At 50.5% G+C, this 19,028-nt stretch overlaps 3 protein-coding genes across 5 annotated transcripts; 1 reads left to right on the forward strand and 2 right to left on the reverse strand.

Moving 5' to 3' along the window:
* On the forward strand, positions 1-14,082 carry LOC110539920 (uncharacterized). 2 transcript variants are annotated; one of them, XM_060380132.1, is made up of 4 exons: positions 1-210; positions 11,534-11,734; positions 12,497-12,643; positions 13,370-14,082. In XM_060380132.1, the coding sequence occupies exons 2-4, from the start codon at positions 11,614-11,616 to the stop codon at positions 13,660-13,662; spliced, it is 561 nt and encodes a 186-aa protein (XP_060236115.1). In that variant the 5' UTR covers positions 1-210; positions 11,534-11,613; the 3' UTR covers positions 13,663-14,082. The 2 variants fall into 2 exon arrangements, with proteins under 2 accessions (XP_060236115.1, XP_060236119.1); XM_060380136.1 differs by lacking the exon at positions 1-210 and having other exon boundaries at positions 11,083-11,734.
* Positions 3,007-7,109, reverse strand: LOC132655508 (uncharacterized). Of its 2 annotated transcripts, XM_060388462.1 has the most exons (5): positions 6,382-7,109; positions 5,734-6,002; positions 4,610-4,756; positions 3,347-3,478; positions 3,007-3,074 (listed from the first exon to the last, which is right to left on the reverse strand). In XM_060388462.1, exons 1-5 carry the CDS (start codon positions 7,107-7,109, stop codon positions 3,007-3,009), a joined length of 1,344 nt encoding a protein of 447 aa, XP_060244445.1. The 2 variants fall into 2 exon arrangements, with proteins under 2 accessions (XP_060244445.1, XP_060244454.1); XM_060388471.1 differs by lacking the exon at positions 3,347-3,478.
* A 317-nt stretch (positions 14,083-14,399) lies between the features above and the next one.
* On the reverse strand, positions 14,400-18,399 carry LOC110539925 (kallikrein-1). The gene is made up of 5 exons (XM_021626744.2): positions 18,246-18,399; positions 16,298-16,457; positions 15,204-15,490; positions 14,956-15,092; positions 14,400-14,601 (listed from the first exon to the last, which is right to left on the reverse strand). Exons 1-5 carry the CDS (start codon positions 18,367-18,369, stop codon positions 14,449-14,451), a joined length of 861 nt encoding a protein of 286 aa, XP_021482419.2. The 5' UTR covers positions 18,370-18,399; the 3' UTR covers positions 14,400-14,448.
* Positions 18,400-19,028: the final 629 nt, after the last annotated feature.

The raw sequence follows: 19,028 nt of genomic DNA on the forward strand, positions 1-19,028 counted from the left end.
TGCCTACAGTCGCGCCTGAGCCGGGCATCCCGCTCTGACGGTGGCGGAAAGAATAAACGTCTGTTGCCGCCAGGATATTCCTGATCAGATGTTGTCTGCGAAGAGGACGAAAAGAATGCTGGCCGTACCCGAACGGTACTTCAGTCACTCTCGTCAGGCAGTTCTGAGGCATCTTCCAAGGAGGGGCGGGACGAGAAAGGCCCTCTGGCGGTAGGCGGGGCCAGAACCGGAAGTCAGCGGACTGGGCAGCAAGGCAGGGGAGCAAGATCCCAGGGCAGAGGCTGCCTTACGGTTAAAGGGCCCACCCAGCACAGCAGGGGTCGCAGCCGCAGCGCGGGAGGCAGGACCAGTGCAGACTAACAGACTTATAGCAAAGCACGGGCGTGGTGTAATGAGAAGCGAATCTGTTCTGTGATGGGCAGGGCCCAAGAAGGGATGCTAGGGCAGAAAGGCGAGGATTCCCTATGCCCGAGGGACGGGAGTCCGGATTCATGGGTCTGAGGGAGGGGGTCTAACACTGGACCTCTGGGTCTGATGAGGAGGCGGGGGTCTAGACCTCTAGGTCTTAGGGAGAAGGGTCAGGGTCTATCTGTGTAGACAAGGCTGGCTTGAACTCAGAGATCTTCCTGTCTGCCTCTGTGCTTGGTTTCCATTACCACATCGATGGTTAATATGGTCAATTTGATAGAATCTGGAATCACCTAAGAAATGAGCTTTTGAGCACACCCTGTGGGGATCATCTAGGTTAGGTTGGCTTCTAGCCGTGCCTGTGCACAGATTGTCCTGGTTAGGTTAACTGACCTGGGAAGGCCCACCCACGATGGGGCACCGTGGACTGTATAGATAGAGAAAGCTAAGCACACGTGTTCGTGCTCCTCTGCTTCCTGACTGTAGATGGCAAAGTGACCAGCGGCCTCCTCAAGCCCCTCTGCCCCCATGGGTTGTACTTTGAACCTTTCTCCTTATGTTACTTTTTATCAGGGGGTTTATCATAGCAACGGAAAAATAGCCAAGACACCTCCTTTCTCTTTCCCCAATAGCATGGATCCCTTCACCGCTCATCTGTTTCCTTATGGTCTCATATTTTGCATCGCTCAGCTCACCACAGGACTTGGTGTTCATTTGATCACTTCTGGATCTAGTAGAAGGCCTATAGTTGTAGTGCATCTTTATTTCAAAATGGACACTTTTGTATGGGGGTGTGGCTCAGTTTAGAGTGGCTGGCCAGCATGTAGGTAGTGCTGGGTTCACCCCAGCATTAGGAAAAACAGGCCTGGTTGTGCCCACTTGTAATGCCAGCCAGAGATTCAGAACTTAGGCTGCATCTTGGCTACACAGTAGGTTCTAGACTATCCTGGAATACATGAGAAAACATCTAATTTTTTCTTTGAAAAAAGATCAGAGAGAGTGTTGAAACTGGAGTTTTGGGTGGTTGTGAGCGGCCCTGTGAGTTTTAGGAAACAAGCCCAGATTCTCTGCAAAACAAAGTGCCCTTAACAGCTGAGTCATCTGTCCATTGTGATGTTTTTTGTTTTTTGATAACTCAATTGTTCAGTTTTTATTATTTATTTATTATTTATTTATTAGGGTTTCTCTGTGTAGTCCTGGTTATCCTGGACTCGCTTTTTAGACCAGGCTGGCCTTGAGCTTACAGAGATCCTCCTGCATCTGCCTCCCAAGTGCTGGCTTTAAAGGCTGTGCCACCACTGTCCAGACCAGTTCCTTTTTTTTTTTTTTTTTCAAATTTATTTTTGTTTTCATTTGTGAGAGTGTGTGCATTGGGGGTATATGTGTATGTGTGGGCGCAGTGCCTGCAGAGGTCAGAAGACCCTACAACTGGAGTTACAGGCAGTTGAGAGCCACCCAACATGGGTGCTGGGAATTAAACTCAGTCTTCTGGGAAAGCAAGTAAGTACTCTTAACTACTATCCTATCTCTCCAGTCCCCTGATGATGCAGTTCTGGGATGTAAACTTTGTAGATAATATTATGTGGTGATGTCAAAAGATCACTGCCTCTACAAACAAGGAAACTTGAGTCCCAAGTCGGTCAACCTTGCTGAGTCACAGAGCTAGTAAGTGACAGAGTCTCTAGAGCCCTGTGCAGGAAGTGATGGGAGGTTTTTACCTGGGTTTCAGCCCTTCCCCCATTCAGCAAAGGACTATTGAGCAGGCTTGTGTTGAGGGCCTTTGGGGAGAAGGGAAGGGTGTGTAGGGTAGGGGAGGTACTGCAGGAAAGGATGGGAGGTGAATTGAAGATGTGAGATTTTTTTTTTTTTTCAAAAAAGGTGAGTTATTGATTATAAAACTAAAGATTGTGGCTGAGGAACAGTGACTCACACTCAGGAGGCAAAGGTGGGCCCATCTCTGAGTTCCAGGCCAACCTGAGCAACATAGTGAGACCCTGTCTCAAACACAAAAACAAAGAAAAAACACAACAGAAATCAAAAGAAGTAAAAGTTGAAGTCAAGACATAGAGTTAGTCAACAACAGCTTAATGATGTTCACCAAGCATCAGGCACCGTGTGGCCAGGAGGGGGTGGCACGCACCTTGAATCCCAGCACTCTGCAGTCAGAAGCAGGAGGATCTCTGTGAGTTCAGTGCCAGCCTGGTTTACAGAGGGAATTCTAGAACAGCCAAGGCTATGCAGAGAAACCCTATCTCAAAACACCCCCCCAAACCCCATAAAGTGAAAAACAAAACAAAGTAAACCCACCATGTTTATGCCAAGGACCCTCACTCTATCTCTGTGGGCCTTTGATGTTTTACCTGAGTCCTTTTTCTGTCCCTCTACTTAAGAGACAAAGATGGACAAGGTGAAGGCAGGAGACAATGGAAGAAATATGGTAGTTCCGCAAAGTATTTTCAATATACAGAGCCAGGTAAAGAAATATTATGGGCAGAAGATATTTTTCTTTAAAATATAAGTTAGTACTCTGGGTTGATGGGGAGTCAGAAGCTATAGAACTCATGGTGGAGAGCATGCTTCTCAGTTCACTGTCATGTCCTAAGACCACATGGCTTGGAGTCTCAGGATGGACCAGAAGTTCATGTAGTTCAGGTAGGAGAAGATACCTGAGAGAATGAAGGCAGAGAACACACCAGAGGTCAGTAGGCTACCCTTCATTGAGTATCTCACACTGTCCTACTCTAGCCCCTACTCCATCCCTACACCCCAAATCAACTCAAACCTCATGTCCCCAAGCCATCCCAAGCCTACAAGAACCCCCAGCCCCAGCTCCAGGCCCAGTCCTGCCCTCCCTGGCACTGTGTGCAACCCAACCCCAGCTCCTAAATCCCCACAGCGCCATGTGCACCACTGAGGCCACACGGGAGCCCAGCCAGACCAGTCATGGAGAATAGGAAGACATTGATCCAGGCCAAGTAGAAACTGCTCCCCAGCGTGTAGGTCATGCCTTCCTGTAGGAACTTTCGTGCTTGCATCAGGTAGAACAGGACCCCTAGAATGATGCTGGTCCCTGTGTGGCATACATCAGGTATAAGCCTCCCACAGGCTTAGTCACATGGCTGAGGCTTTCTTTCAACTCCCTGTGCAGCTGAGGATGACCTTGAACTCTTCCTGCCTCAGGCACGTATCACCATACTTAGCTGTGCAGTTTGGGGATGGAACCCAGGGCTTCATGCACTCTAGGCAAGTGCTCTACTAACTGAGCTGCATCCCCAGCTCTCTTTTCTCCTCTTCCTGTACTTCTTCCCTCTGTTTCTCTCTCACCTTCCTTTCTTCCATGTTCCCTCCCTCCTTCACTTCCTACCTTCCTTTTGGGTGTTGCCATTTTGAGGTCAGAGCTTGCTTTATAGCTGGAAGCTAGCATTGGACTCATTATGTAGTTTGGGCTGATCTTGGACTTACTAATAACTTGTTGTAGCCTCCCAGCTGGTAGGATTGGAAGCACGTGCCACATTACCTCCCAGTATCTTTGATCTCCAGACCCTAAACCTCCACTCATGGCCCCCAGACAGTACCCTGGAAGTACCATTGGAAGGTTTTGGAACTCAAAAACTCAAACCTGCCACTGCTCCTTACCTCAGAGCAGTCTCATCTCTACAGTGGGTATAACCACCAACCCATCTTTGAGGACCATTATGAGGGTGTGTGGTGATTGGTATCTATTCTGGTAAACCTCAAAGACTGTGACAGATTCTCATTATTGGCACCTTAATGTTGGGATTATGGAGCCACACAGAAATAATTCAGTCATTTTGAGTAATTTGAATAGACAGGGATTGCAGATAATTTGTGAAAAGGGGGAAAAAACTTTTTCAGAGTGGGCTGTATTTTTGAGTTATTGAAAATAACATAAGAAGTGCTCTCTGTTCAGTTAAATGAATAGAATTATCTGACTGAAACTTTGGGATGAATTTCAGGGGGAACTTCATGGCTGGTAGGTTGGAGTATGGACTGAGAAGGAGGTGAGGGTAGGGTTGGATTGGGACTGAGGGTGAGATGGGAGTTAGAGATGAGGATAGCTGAAGATTTGTAAGGAGGTAGGCATGGGGCTGACGGTGAAGATGAGGTTGGGCTGGGCTGGGTAGAGTGCGGATGGAGCTGGTCTTTGTGATGGGCACCCATGGGAAGCATCATAACATGCCTGTCGTGAGGCTGCAGATGAAGAGAGAGAAGTCCATCAAGGGCAGGTTGGTGCTGGGGAAGAATATAGTGCTGATGAGACCCATGCACACACAGAAGCTTGTGATGCCGGAGACAAGGAGGCAGGCCCAAGCCAGGTCCAGCAAGTCTAGAAAAAGAGAGTCAAGAGCACCAGGCCTGTGCTGAGGAGATGGCTCAGCAGTTAGCTGTGCTTGCTGTTCTCCTGGAGGACCTCAGTTCAATTCCTGCACCCACACTTATAAGGTGACTTATAATCACCTGTAACTCTAGTTTCAGAATGTGATGGCTTCTTTTGGCCTCTGTGATCACTTTCACTATTGTACATGCCCACACATAGACACATAAATAAAAATTTTAAAATAGATGGTCATGGTGGTGCATGCCTCTAATCCCAGCTCTTGGGAAACAGAAGAAGACAGATCGCTATGGGTTTGAGGCCAGCATGATCTACATATTGAGAACATGTCTTCAATAAATAAATCTTTAAAAAATAAGGCAGAAAGTTGGGGAAGTATCTGAGGAGATGGCTCAGCATCTGGCCTCCACAGGAGCACACATACAAGCACAAACACAGACAGAGTGCATACACGCACACACATGCACACACACACACACAACTAGAGGCCAGAGGAGGGCATCAAATTACCTGGAAATGGAGTTACAGGTGGTTGTAACCTACCCAGGATTGAATTAAGAACCAGGACAATGAAACCTTTGCTTTGCTGCTACTGAGGCTGATTTGCTGAAGGTAAAACAAACCCTTCCCTCCCCAAGTTGCTTTTGGCCATAGTGTTTTATCACAGGAAATGAAACCCCCACTAAGATGGTTCCTGAGGAAAGACACCTGAAGTTGTCTTCTGGCCTTCGCATGCACACAGGTGCACCCACATCTGCACACACAAACCAACACTGAGCTCTAAAAGCATGGACAGTGGATGCATCAGATCTGGCCTGTGAGATTCACTTTTTGGCCAGTGACATCAGGTTCTTGGAGACATTGTGTGGGTATCAAAGAGCAGCCTAAGGGGAGAACTATTTTTGAAGTTCTTGGGGATAAAAAGGAGACCTGATTCCCTGGAGGGGTGAGGGCAGGGCCAAACTTACAAGCATTCTTATCGTATTCATTCATGCAGGAGATGTCAGGGCAGCGCATGAAAAAGATGGTATCAATGGGGATGGTCTTGGGGCCAGTGGGGTCCCCTGGGGCCACTAGAGGCACTTGGAAGTGGATCCAGGGCTGCCACAAGGCAATGGAGGTGAGCATCACCATGCCGGCCACAGTCAGCACCAGGCTAAGGTACCTGCTGATCTTCTTGGCTTCGAGCAACAGCCTCCAGCCCATGGGAAACAGTGACCAGCGTCTGCTCTGAAGGCTGTGACAGATCATGTGACCAGCATCAGCAGGAAGTCTATCTACCCTGTCCAACCACCCCAAAACCCTTCTTCAGATCTCAATCTGAGAAGCCAGGCATAGTGTCATACGCCTTTAATCTCAGCACAGAAGACAGAGGCAGGAGGATCTCTTTGTTCAAGGCCAGCCTGCTCTATTTAGAGACACCATATCTCAACAGAACAAAACACCAGAATATATCCGCCTTGCACTTGCCCAAATCCCTGATGCTCTCACCTAGGTACCCCTCTAACTGCTGCTACAACTCCAGTTTCAAATACAGTTGTAGAACTCCAGGCTTGAATGTGGCTCCCTCTGCATCCCTCCTCTGCATCCCTCCTCTGCATCCCTCCTCTACTCACCTGCTAAGGGTTATTTCAGTAGAAGTGCTTGGCAGCTTGTGTCTGCTGCTTAGAATACTTGGATTGGACAGAGAGTCATGTGAAAATTCCTTCAGACTCTCCGTAGACTCCCAGATAAAGGACTCAAAGCTTCTGATGCTGGCCTCTGGGCTGTAGGTTAGGGACGTGGGGACATCCACACTGGGTCGGGTTCGTTTTCTGTTGAGATTTTGTGAATGGATCAGAGAGGGGTGGCTCTCAGTGTCGGTTTGGAAGTTCTGGATTACTGACTGGACACTGCACAGTGTATGAGAGCTTAGGACGTCGAGTCTGCGAGGACAGTAAAAGGAAGTGGACGCTCTGGAGCTGAGCCAGCGATTGTAGGCAACAGATTGTATGTCTTGTGTATTGGACTGGATACTTTGAGAAAAGCTCTCAGGAGTACTGATCCTTCTTGGGAGAATGATGGGCGAGGAAGAAATCTGGGTGCTGAACTTGTGAGGAAGAAACATAGACACTGGTGGTTCTTGGATGCTGACCCTTCGGATCATAGGTGTGAATACTGACGGTTCTTGGATGCTGTGTCTCCGAGTGTGGATAATGGGCACAGGTGCTTGAATGTCGACTTGGTGACCTTGGGTGGCATCTGGGAGGTTGGAGGTCACTTTCATAGAGTCTTGAGTTGCATTTTGTAAGCTGTGGGGAGCTGCTGTCTCCTTGCTCTGGAGACCAGAGGAGTTCTGGTCCATGTGGAAAGGCTGGATGGGGCTAGTGCCTGAAAGTACTCACTTTGCATCAGCCTCTGCTTCCTCTGCTTTCTTGGCCTCCTGGATACCTGAGCTCTGACTCTAAGGTTATGTGTCCTTCTGTCTGTGATTCCTATGCTCTGTCTCTCTGTCCCAAGACAGCACTCAAGAATTTGGGCTGGGCAGCAGATGGGGGTTGGGTGGGTTCTATGACAGTTGGAGGGGTTCCAAGAGGCTGCAGTTGGCCATGGCCTCAGACTCCACCGTAGAGCTTCGTGAGTGACCTGGGTGTTAGGGCTAGGCCAGTGGGACCAGACATAGTCTGGATTGGGTAGGACAGGGTGAGGCTGGGTTAGTGAAGGTCTGGGCTAGGCCTGGCTGGGATCGGGACTAGGCAGGACTGAGAGTCAGGGCTGGGTCAGTAGCATGCTTGAGATGAATTCTACAGTCCCTAGAAGGCCAGAGATCTGAACTTACAGTTCCTTCCACCTACTTGTGTCTTTCCCTCCATTCCCAGGACTTGCTCTGTGCCAGTTCTTACCTTTCGTTCCCTTTTCTGCCTCGTTTCTTTTTTCTTTCCTTTCTCACCTGTTTCTCTTGCCCTTCACCCTTCCCTGAGGCCTCACAGAATACTGGGTCTGGTTCCTGAAGACTTCCAGTCTGGGGTTGGGGGAGGAGAAAGACCCAGCCACAACTTGGTAAGGACCAAGGTAGACAGGCAGGCATCCCAAACAGAGAGACTTTTGAAATCTTCTTCTCCCAGGTGGGCATGATAGTGCATGTTTGCGGTCCCAGCACTCAGAGGTGGGGAGGGAGAGGTTGGGGGAGGCAAGGGGGGGGAAAGGGGGGCGGGATTGCATTGAGTTTGAGCCCGTCCTGGGCTACAGAGAGGCTGTCTCAAAATAATAACAAAAACAACAATGGAAAACATTCTGCTCTTTCTCCATACTTTCTTTTGATGAACTTTAGAGAGGAAAACTACTCACAAATTTTTATGTTTATTAATCAAATACCCACATTATTAGATTTTATTTATTTGTTTTAAGATTTATTTATATTTTCTTTTTCTAAAGAACATTTATTTATTTATTTTATGTAAATTGGTGTTGTGCTTGTGTGTATGTCTGTGTGAGGGTGTCGGATACCCTGGAACTGGAGTTACAGACAAATGTGGGTCCTCTTGCTCTTATCTGCTGAGCCATCTCTCTAGCCTCCATTTAGATTTCCTTATGTATGTGTGCACCACATGTATGCAGTGCCTGTAGATGCCAGAAGAGAGTGTCAGGTTCTCTGGAACCGGACTGATAGGCACTTGTGAGCCTCCCAACTGTTGAGTGCTGAGAGCCGAAACCCAACCTTTTGCAAGAGCAGTAAGTGCCCTTAACTGCTGAGCCAACTCTCCTGCTCTTACATTTAGTGTGTGTGTTTACGTGTGGTTGGGTGGGGGTAAGAACCACAGGGAGTGTGTGGAAGTCAGAGGATAACTTTTGAGAGTTGATTTTTTCCTTCCACCATGGGGATTGTAGGGACTGAGCTCAGGTCATTAACCTTGGTGGTAAAAGCCCCTGTTAAGCCCTATCTTGTTGGCGCTTATCTATCTATCTATCTATCTATCTATCTATCTATCTTCTTGCTATCTAGCCCTGGCTAGCCCTAAACTCACTATGTAGCCCAGCTGGCCTCAGACTTGTAACGATCCTTCTGTATCAGCTTCTCAAGCACTGAAATCACGGACAGGTGCCACCATGCCAGACTTGATAAGATTTTAGTGATTATGCAATACTGAAAATCCAGGTAATATTCTTGTGTTTGCTTGTTGCTTTGAGACAGGGTCTCTCTACATAGCAGTCGCTAGCCTGGAACTCACTATGTAGACCAAGCTGGTCTTGAACTCACAGAGATCTGCCTGCCTCTGCCTCCCAAGTGCTGAGATTAAAGGTGTGCGCCACTACACCTGGCCTTAGTAAATGTTATTTTTTATTTTTAAAGGTCAAAGATGATTTTTGAGATGTTCCTGATTATATTATGTATTCCAGTTTTAAAGATGTAAAAGCTGTATCTTAGTACCAGGTGTGGTAGTATCTGGTGCTCAGGAGGCAGAAGCAGGCAGATCTTTGTGAGTTCAAGGCCAGGCTGATATATATAGTGAGCTCGAAGTAGGCCAAAGTTACATGGTGAAACCCTGTTTCAACACCAAAATTTAAGAGAAAGCTGCATTCCAAAATGGAGTGAAATGTGTTATATCCCATTGTTGAGATATTTGTTTGGCTACTGGAACCAAATTTCAAAATTGAACAACAGCAGTTTAAATCTTAAACACTTGCTGGACTAGATGGTGTATCCCTGTAATACTAGGATTAAATATACTGAGGCAGGAGGATCACCAGAATGTTGAAGTCAGTCTGGCCTACATAGTGAGTTCCGGGCCAATATTGAAATCCTAACAAACAAAACAAACAACAAAAACTAAGCAAAACCAAGGTCAGTAAGATGGCTCAGCAGATAAAGGCACTTGCTGCCAAGCCTGAGGAGCTGAGTTTGACTGATGATTGGAATCCATGCTCCCCCTTCCCAACCAAATAAATAAATAAATAAATAAATAAATAAATAAATGTAAAAACAAACAAATGCTCAAACCCAAGCCATAAAACCACGGCTGGGCTGTAGCTCAGCAGAGTGTTCCTTTGGCATGCGTGAAGCCCTGGGCTTCATCCCCAGCCTCTGTAAACCAGCAGAGTGGTGCATGTCTGTGAACTCCGAAGTATAAGATTATCCCAAGCTATGCGTGGAGGTTAGCCTAGCCTGGGCTTAGTGAGACCCTTTCTCAAGAAACAGCAACCAGGAAATGCCACACACACAGCACCCCACAGGAACCCTGTCAAGGGTTTAGTTTGGAAGCTGGATATGGTGCGGCACACAGAACTTGGGAGCCAGAGGCAGGTGGGGCTCTGTGAGTTCCGGGTTAGACTGGTCTACATAGTGAGTCCCGGCCTGTCAGACCTACATAGGAAGACTCTGTCTCAAAAATTAAAAAAAAAAAAAAATCAAGAGTTCAGCCTGGGTTCTGTGGCAGAAAGGGAGAAATACATAGCCTTTGCCACCTACTTCCTGTGTGCCTGTGGCATGTTTCAGACCCATCTCCTCCTGTTGGACATCTAAATCATGTCAACTTGCAATATCTGTATTAAATTTGATGTGGGTGTATGCATGTGTGCACTGTAAGCTCCAAGAAGGCCAGGCCAGCCTGACTCCAGGCTAGCTGAGGAGCTGCTGATCCGTTGACCACCAAGCTCTTCCTTGTCCTAGGCTTCTGTGCACAAGTTCTTTTGAAAACTACTATTTGCTTTAAAGGATGAGAAAGGAGTTAACCATTTTTGGTACCATTAATGTACACATCTGTTTATGCATGCATTCATCCATTCACGAGTTCACTCATGAACTCATTTATGTATCCATCCATGCATACATAATTAATCATGCATCCATTTACAAATTTTCTCAAGTGTGCATTCATTCATGCATGCATCTGTTCATACATTCATTTATTACTTCTTTTATTTAGTAAGTACCACAAATATAGCCTCTCTGCTAACTGATGGGAGTACACTGGAGAGAAAAATAGATTTGTTTTCTACCCTCATGAAACACTGTTGCAGAGGATTGGTGAGGGAAAAACAATTAGCAAGTAATTAATTATAAACCTGTGATTTGCCAGTGAAGGTGAACCATGAAAACACCCAACAGGCTGACTGACAAGGACCTGAGTGTGGTGGGCTGAGCTCGGGGAAGGAGATGGAAAGAAGAGACATTGATGGGTGGGTGGTTCTGGAAGGCCAGGCTAAAGTAAGCAATGAGGGCTGGGACAGGGGGCACACACAAAGCTCTAGGTTCCATCCCCAGGACCACCTGAGCCTGAAGGGTTGGTGCACACCTGCTCTCCCAGCACGTGGGTGGTGGAGGAAGGAGGAGCGGGAGCTCAGGGTCATCCTTACCTCTGCAATGAGTTAGAAGCCAGCTTGGGCTACATGAAACTTTATCTCAAAACAAAAGCAAAACCCAAATCCAAACCAATTAGTGTTCTAAGAAGAGGCACACCACGTTGAGGCCTCAATGAGGGGTAGGGCAGCTCTTAGAGGTAGGAGAAGCTCCTTGGAGACACAAAAGGAACAGGGTTTAAGACGGTGAATGCGTGGTGGTCTAGCACTGAGTTGGGGGTTAGCAACTGGGTGGAGCTAGGTGGAGTGCATCAGAAGAGGCCAGTGTGAATGGAAAGAGTTGAAGTGGTATTGGAGATGAGCTGGGAACAGCTTCCACAGGGGACTGATTGTTGGTTAGAGGGGAAGTAGAAATGAGGATGAGGATAGAGGTTGGTGTGCAGTGAGGTAGTGGAGAAAGATCCAGCTCCCCAGAACTTTCTCCCTCCCCAGCTGACCTGCTCTGTTCCTGGGAAGAGGACCGAAAGTTGGTCCTGCGTGGCTGGTCCCTCGTCTTCATCTTCCTGGCGACCATGTTGGTGTTCAGCGTGGTGGATGGTCGGATGGCCTATGTGCATGGTCCATACACTGGTGTCATTGGCCTCTGGATTGACTGCAGGAGGCATAAGTGTGCCAACGTGGGCCAAGTCACTGGTCAGTGCATATATAGGCTGTGGGTCCTGCTAATGGGTGCTGGAGGTGACTGTGGAGGTGGGCCAGTGGAACTCTCCCAGAAGTCTCTCCAGGAGAGGAGCTCAGGACTCACAGTGGGGGCATCATGGTTTTTGGAGAGTAACTCTGTGAGTGGCAATAGAGTTATTTAAAAATTTCTAGGAATTGATTTTGGTGATGTGAGTGGGGGTGATTTTTTTGTTTTGTTTTTGTTTTTGGGGTGCTGAAGCTAGAACCCAGTGCCTTACACACACTCCCCTGGGGCTCTACCACTGAGCCATGCCCCCAGCCCATCATTGGAGAATCATACACAAGTAGTAAGCTACATTTCCATTCTCTGCCTTGTTTGAGTCAGGGTCTCCTGTAGCCCAGGCTGGCCTCCAGCTCAATGTGTAGCTGTGGATAACCTTGAATCTCTGATCCTCCTCCCCAGTGCTGGGATTCCAGACATGCGCCACCACACTCGGTTTATCCCAGTGCGGGGGACGGAATACAGGGCTTCACCCACGCTAGGCAAGCATTCTACCAGTGAAGCCGTACTCCCAGGACTCTAGACTTCTTTTACTTTGTATTTTGAGGCAGACAGGGTCTAGGTCTCACTAATCTGCTCAGGCAGGCTTTGCAATGGCACTCCTCCCCAGCCACCTGAGTAATTAGGTTGGCCTCCTCATGGTGTGAGTGGGAGGGGTGGGAGAGAAGTGTGTGTTGGGGGTAACTAGTTATCTCTCCAACTCTCCTCCTCAGTTTACATTCACATGAGCAAGGGTTTCATATTTCTGGCCCTGGCACTATGCCTCATCCTCCTGCCCATCATGTTCCTCTCCTTCCGACCAGTCTGCCGCCGCCTGAACAAGATCGATTTCGTCTTCAGTTTCCTCAGCATTGGCATCGGTAAGTGTTGGCAAGGACAGGTGTGCCCGAGGAGCCCCCACTCCACCCCACAGCGTCCTCCTACCCAGAGGGGTGGCTACACTTCCAGTTCTGCTGCTCTGGGAGACAGAGGTGTCACTGTCTCTCTCTTGGGCTTTCTCTGTAGTGCAGGCTGGCCTTGAATATGCCATTCTCCTGCCTCAGCATCCTAAATAGCTGAGGTTAAAGGCCTAGGTCCACCAGTACTGGCTGATGGCTTAGTCTCCCATTTTCCCTTTCCCTCTGAGTCTGTTTCAATTTGTTGTTGTTGGTGGTGGTAGTGGTTTGTGTGTGTGTGTGTGTGTGTGTGTGTGTGTGTGTGTGTGTGTTCGTCTACTTGTTGGGGCAGGCCAGGGAGGTTGTCTCTGTCTCTTCTTCCTGGGGGGGAGGGGTTCCCCCGTCTAGCCTCCTGTCCTTCTCTGGCCCCACCCCAGTGCAGGGCTCCTGATTTTCCTCAGCCTGACGCTCTTTGTTGTCAACTGCAGTAGGCTGCGCCCGAGGCCACAGGTATCCTACCAGCTGGCCTTCTACCTGTGCTGGTGCGCCAGCGTCTTGATGCTGTGGGCCGGTGAGGGCGGGGCCTCAGATGGAAGGGCGGGGCCTGGGCAGGGGAGGGGCAGAGCCCAGGAAATGGGGTCAACCATCAGGGCCCGGGTGGGGCTTGGGATGGGGCTCTGAGTTGAGTGCCCACCGGGTCCCTTCCCACAGGAACTCTGTCCTTCCTCAACCAAGTGCGGATATGGAGCTACAGCACGCCCTTCGTGGAGCGGAGGCTCAGCTACTTCCGTTGGGCCTCAAGACACCGCTTGCTGCACCTGCTGCTGCGTGGCAGTTCGGACAGGAGCTCAGAGCGCACCGGTTCTCCTGAAAGCAGCTCTGTGAACTACCATGGGACTCCCCAAAAGAGAGACTTCGAAATTTCTCAGGATTCTGACGAGTCCCCGCGGCCAGATGCCTCTACTTCTGTCTCCGTGACTCCGTCTCCATCAGACCTCGCTTGAGGTCCCATACTTCCCCTGAGCAGGAAGAACCCTAGGGAGACAGGTGGCAAGCCCCGCCCCCGCGCTAAAGTCCACCCCTTGCGGCCAGAGTTTTGGCAGGGACCCCACTCTGGAAGTCCTCCAGCACTCTCAGAGACGGCTATGTCCCTATGTGAAGACACTGGTCCATGGTCCGGAGCAGCGGGAGCAGCGTGGCTGCTTTCCCCGAGCCGGGCGATGCTCCGCCCCACAGGCCACGCCCCTGAGCCACTCTTCATCCGTTGGTCCAGCCCCACCCAAGATGTCCCCTCTAGGGACCAAAGACGGACACTTTGCAACCTAGCCTTGGGGGCAGTCCCCGCCCTTCTGTGGACAGACCCTTCCCTAGGAAGTCAAGACTTGATATAACATGCCTGCCCCCCTTCCTGGCTTCCCCGACTCAATAAAACTAGGTCGGCAGTCCAAATTTTCAGTGTCTGACTGCTTGTCATCCCCTTGTGCTTCCACTGGAGGGCCAGGCCTTCCTGATGTCTCTGACTCTACCTTTGAGATCTGAGCCTTTTCTTTCGCCAGAGCAGACTCATGTGACATCTGACTTGGTCTGAGCCTTTTGTCAGCATTTGTCTCTGGCTCATCCCTTTAGCCATCTGTGCATGTACTCCTGTCCCTTGCCGATCCACTTTGGAAGTCCTGACCACAGCTCACTGGGCCTTGCTGGTACCTGACTCCAGAAGGACAGAGAATATCAGAACTTGAGCTCATTTGCTGCATGGTGGGTTTTATTGGGAGCAGGGGACAGTGTGACACTCAGTTTTCATTTATAGCTTCTTGTACCCAGGAGGTGAACTGAGTAAGCTTGGTGTAGATGGCTGGCTTATCGGGTACGGCGCATGGGGTATAGCCCCATGAGGTGACACCTTGAAGGACACCATCACAGATGAGTGGGCCCCCTGAGTCACCCTGAAAGAAGAGAGGGACAGGAGTGAGGAAGGCCTGGAAGTTGAGTTCTACTTGACAACCTGGGACTGACTCCCAGGGGAAGGAAGGCTGGGGCCCATAGAGGCAGCTCTGGTCAATAGTAAAGGAATCCACTCTTGGGAGGCCTGCTCTTGCAGGGACATGGGGTTGAGGAGAGGAGAGACAGGACAGTCCTTGAAGCCAGGTCAAAGAGGAGGAATAGTACCAGGATTCTCCCCTCCCAGAGCTCATCACTTCCACAGGGAAGGATGAGGAGCGCCTGCCTGGATGGGGTGTTGAAGTGGGAATCAAGACTCTGAGTTCCCTCTTTCAGCACTGCAGGGGGGGCTGGCTCACCACGCAAGTGTCTTTGCCTCCTTCCATCTCTCCTGCGCACAGCATGAGATCTGTCACCTTTTCGAGGTGGGCTTTGGCACAGTCCTCATTGGGCAGGAGCGTGATGTTCACACACTGGAGAGTATCTGGGTATATGACTGTGAACCGGAGGACAAGAAGCAGGTGAGCAGACCCCAGTGCTATCTCCTCTGCCTCTCCCTCAGACCCAGGTGTCCCTCTCTGGGCTGTGTGCTTTGGCCCAGACTTACACTTGATGGGGTCAGTGCTGCCCCAGCCTGAGGCAAGGCAGGTGCTCCCCAGCTTGGGTTCCTTAGAGGGCAGACTGATGACCTTCACATACTCTGTGGTTTTAGCAGGCTGGCTGAGGTGTAGCAGCATCAGGTCATTGCTGTAGTCCTTCTCAGCTTCTGGGATGTCATTCTCCAGGAGGTTCAGGTTGAAGTCAGGATGGATGACGCTTTTGTCAACTAACCGGTGCTGAGCTGAGGATTCATCCTCAGATAGGCTGTGGCGGCCTAGCCAAACCTGGTACTTGCTGGAGGCAGGGAAAGAGTGGAGGGAATGAGAGGCAACGAGACAAATTGGGCAGAGTGCAGGGGAGGGAGGGAAAGAGGAAGGGAAGAAGGAAAAGAGAGACAGAGACAGAAACACACAGAGAGAGAGAGAGAGAGAGAGAGAGAGAGAGAGAGAGAGAGAGAGAGGGAGGGAGAGAGAGAGAGAGAGAGAGAGAGAGAGAGAATACAAGGACAGAGAGAAGGGGGAGGAGGGCCTGAGAGCTGCTCAGCTGTAGCTGGGACTGGGCTGAGCTTCCCCAGCAGGTAATGCCTGGCCCACTGCCCAAGGTCTGAGCTCTTTTTCCACTCTAGAACCCTGCTCTCCCTCTGTACTCACTCAGTTGCCTCATCCAGCAACAGCTCAGACCAGCCCTTCTCAGAGTAGACAGGTCCTAAGGGTCAAGCTGGTCTGAGGAGAGCAAGGACTCCTCTCACAGCTATATCCAGAGACATCACTTTCTACTCCAGTATGGTCAGTAGTGATGGACAAGGACAAGTGAGACCCAGACCCAGAGAGGGCCAGATGGCCACAGAGATACTCAGATGTGACTACAGAGAGGAGACACATGGCCAATAAGACAGAAAAGAAAGCAACAGGAATCAAAGACAAGCCTAGAGGTAGGACCACAGAGAGACCCAGGAAGGCTTGGATAGACCCAGGGTCCAGCCCGGCTCTGCCTCTTTCAGCCTTCAGCCAGTACCATCCTCCTGCCCTTCAGTACCACAGCCTGGCATGGAGTCATGCTGTCACACTGCCACCCTGCTTTCCTGCCCCCCGCCTTACTCACTCTTTGTGGCAATGGGCAGCTGTGAGCACCCAGCTGGGGTGCACCAGGATGCCCCCGCATAGGAATTTAGTGTAGTGGTACACAGCCACCTGCCAGGGCTGGGAATTCTTCTCACATTCTGATCCTCCGACAATCCGAGACTGCAGGGGAGGCGCAGCACCTGCAAAGGGCAGTGGGGGGTGGGATTGGCTCAGAGAGAGAGGCAGAGGCGCACTCTCAGGGGACAGTTGAGCAGGGCTGGGCTCAGGGGATGTGGTCAGGGGATCTGGGGAAGGGACCATATGTGTCCCTCCTGAAACAGGAGTCAGGTATAGTGTGAGGGATGGTAGGGCAGTGGCGCCTAGCCCAGTGAGAGTGGAATTTGGCATTTAAGGTTTCCAAGGCTTGAGAAGAAGTCAGGGCCTGGGCTGGGGTTCGGGGGTTCTGAAAAGGGTGAGGTCTCGGTGAACTAGATTTGAGTGAATAAATGAACCCAGGAAAAAGAGCTTGGGATGATTTGGGAGTTCCTGGGCAGCTGGTCTGGGAGAGAGTGAGGGGTTTCCAGCTAGAGGGGGTAGGGTTAAGGCTAGGGGTGGGCTCCTGAAAGGGTTTGTGGTGGAGATGGTATCTAGAAGGGGTGGGGCTCCCTGGGAACAGAGTTTGAGATGGGACATGTAGTGAGAGAAAGGGATCCTGGAGGAGTGGGAAGGTGAGGCTCTGTTTCCCACGGAAGTGGGGCAGGTGGTCTGTGATTGGAGAGGTTTAGGGTTCTCTCGGAGGCAGCCTCGGGACAAGAGTGGGAAAGAGGTTAAAGCAGGTCGAGCCACAGTGGGGTGGTCGGGAGGACGCACTTGATGTGGGGGCTAGGTTTAGGTATTGGGGTCTTTGGGGAGTCCTGGACAGAGTGGGAAGTAGAGCTGTGCAGTGGGGCTCAGGAGGGACAGGACAGGAGCTGATGGGAGGCACGTATGAGAGGAAAGATTGAGCCAAAGCATAGCATCTGGAAACAGAGAAGAGGAGGCAAGCTAGCCATGGCGGCTCTTATCTGTAATCCCAGTACACAGAAGGCTGAGACAGAAGGATTGTCATGGGCTTGAGACAAGCCTGGGCTACAAAATGAGAGCCCACCTCACAACTTATCCTCAAGAGCTGGGGACACAGCTTGGTTGCTACAGGATTGGCCATGCAAACATTAGGACCTGAGCTCAGGCCCCAGAACCCAGGTAATAGGTCAGCTGTGGAGATGTACACCCATCACCCCAGTGCTGGGGAGGCTTGCTGGATGGCCAACTTAGCCAAAGGGGGAGCTCTCTACTCCATGAGAAACTCTGTCTCAAAAACAAGGTGGCAAGTGATTAAGGAAGACACCTGATGCCCATCTCTGGCTTCCGTCATCTGACTGCTCCTCCCCAAACCAGACTAAACCAAAAAGCCAGTGAGAAGGGACATGCGCAGATCCCCCACACCAGAAAGGGGGGACCCATCTGGTGTCACAAGCCACTTTGAGAAGTGAGACTGTTGGCAGGAACTGAGGAACTTGAGAAGACCGGGGACCAGTTGTCAGGGTCTGGAGGACACAGCTGAAGGCTGACAGCTGCTGGACCACCAAGGGCTCTAGTGTGGACGTGGGCAAGCCCCTAACTCAGGAGAGCTGGAGTATTGGGCTCTAGAAAAACAGCAAACTAGAGGAACAAGCTTGGCAAGGGGTTGGGTTGCTTGGGAAGACGAGAAGCCCAGAGATGGTAAGGTGGCTAAGGAAGAGGAGAAAGTTCTGGGAAATGGGAGGGAAGAGGGGGCTGATATGGTAGTGAGGCCTGTAAAGGCTTGGCAGTGTTCAGGGGCAGGGAGGGAGGTGAAGATGTGCTTCAGGATGTAGCTGGGGTGAGGGGAGATGGAAAGGGGATTGCCAGGGCTAAAGACAGCACCTGAGTGAGGGCTCTGACCCCTCCCACTGCCCCCGCATTCTTACCAGTGCCTCCCAGGGATAGGGCGAGGAACAGGATCAGAAACCACATGGTGACAGGTGTCCAGGAGCAGCAGCCGGTGAGACTGGAGCTGAGGAGCCTCCTTGGGGCACCTTTAAAAACCCTCATTCTCTCCCCCAGCCCCGCCCCTGCCCTGTTGGCACCCAGATGCTGGCCAAGGCCCTGCCCTTGCTGACGGAGGTGGACTCTCTGCTCCCACCCTCCCAGCTGTGGGAGGGGAGGGACCCGGTGCACCTGCTGTCCAGCAGGCCCTAGGTCACCCTGGATACCTTCCCAGGGTTGAGATTGGGTGGTGCAAGTCCTGCTGCTCCTGCAGCTGTGTGTGCTCTGGGGGCCACAGGCAGAACAGCGAGGTTGGAGGTGCTGGTGAGGGCTGCACTAGAAGGGGGAAGAGCAAGTGACCCCCACCACACAGCTCTAAGGAATGTTCCATACCTCAAGGCCAAGCATGCACTCAGAAACTAGCAGTTAAATCAAATTCTTTGCACTAGTGGTAGGCAAGAGGGCTACAAGCTCCCTGCAATAAAAACCTTGGTTTTTGAGAATGCCAAGGTGCTAGCCTTCTTAGATTGGAATATTAATCACTAATTTTATTGTTCCTGTTGTAAATTTGGCCGCTGGGCATGGTGGTACATGCCTTTAATCCCAGCACTCGAAAGGCAGAGGCACATGGGCCTCTGTGAGTTCAAGACCAAGTTGGTCCACGTAGTGAGTTCCAAAACAGCTAGGGCTATATAAAGAGCTGTCTCAAAACAAACCAATGGAAT

Source organism: Meriones unguiculatus, chromosome 1 (genome assembly GCF_030254825.1).
Source record: "Meriones unguiculatus strain TT.TT164.6M chromosome 1, Bangor_MerUng_6.1, whole genome shotgun sequence".
NCBI lineage: Eukaryota > Metazoa > Chordata > Mammalia > Rodentia > Muridae > Meriones > Meriones unguiculatus.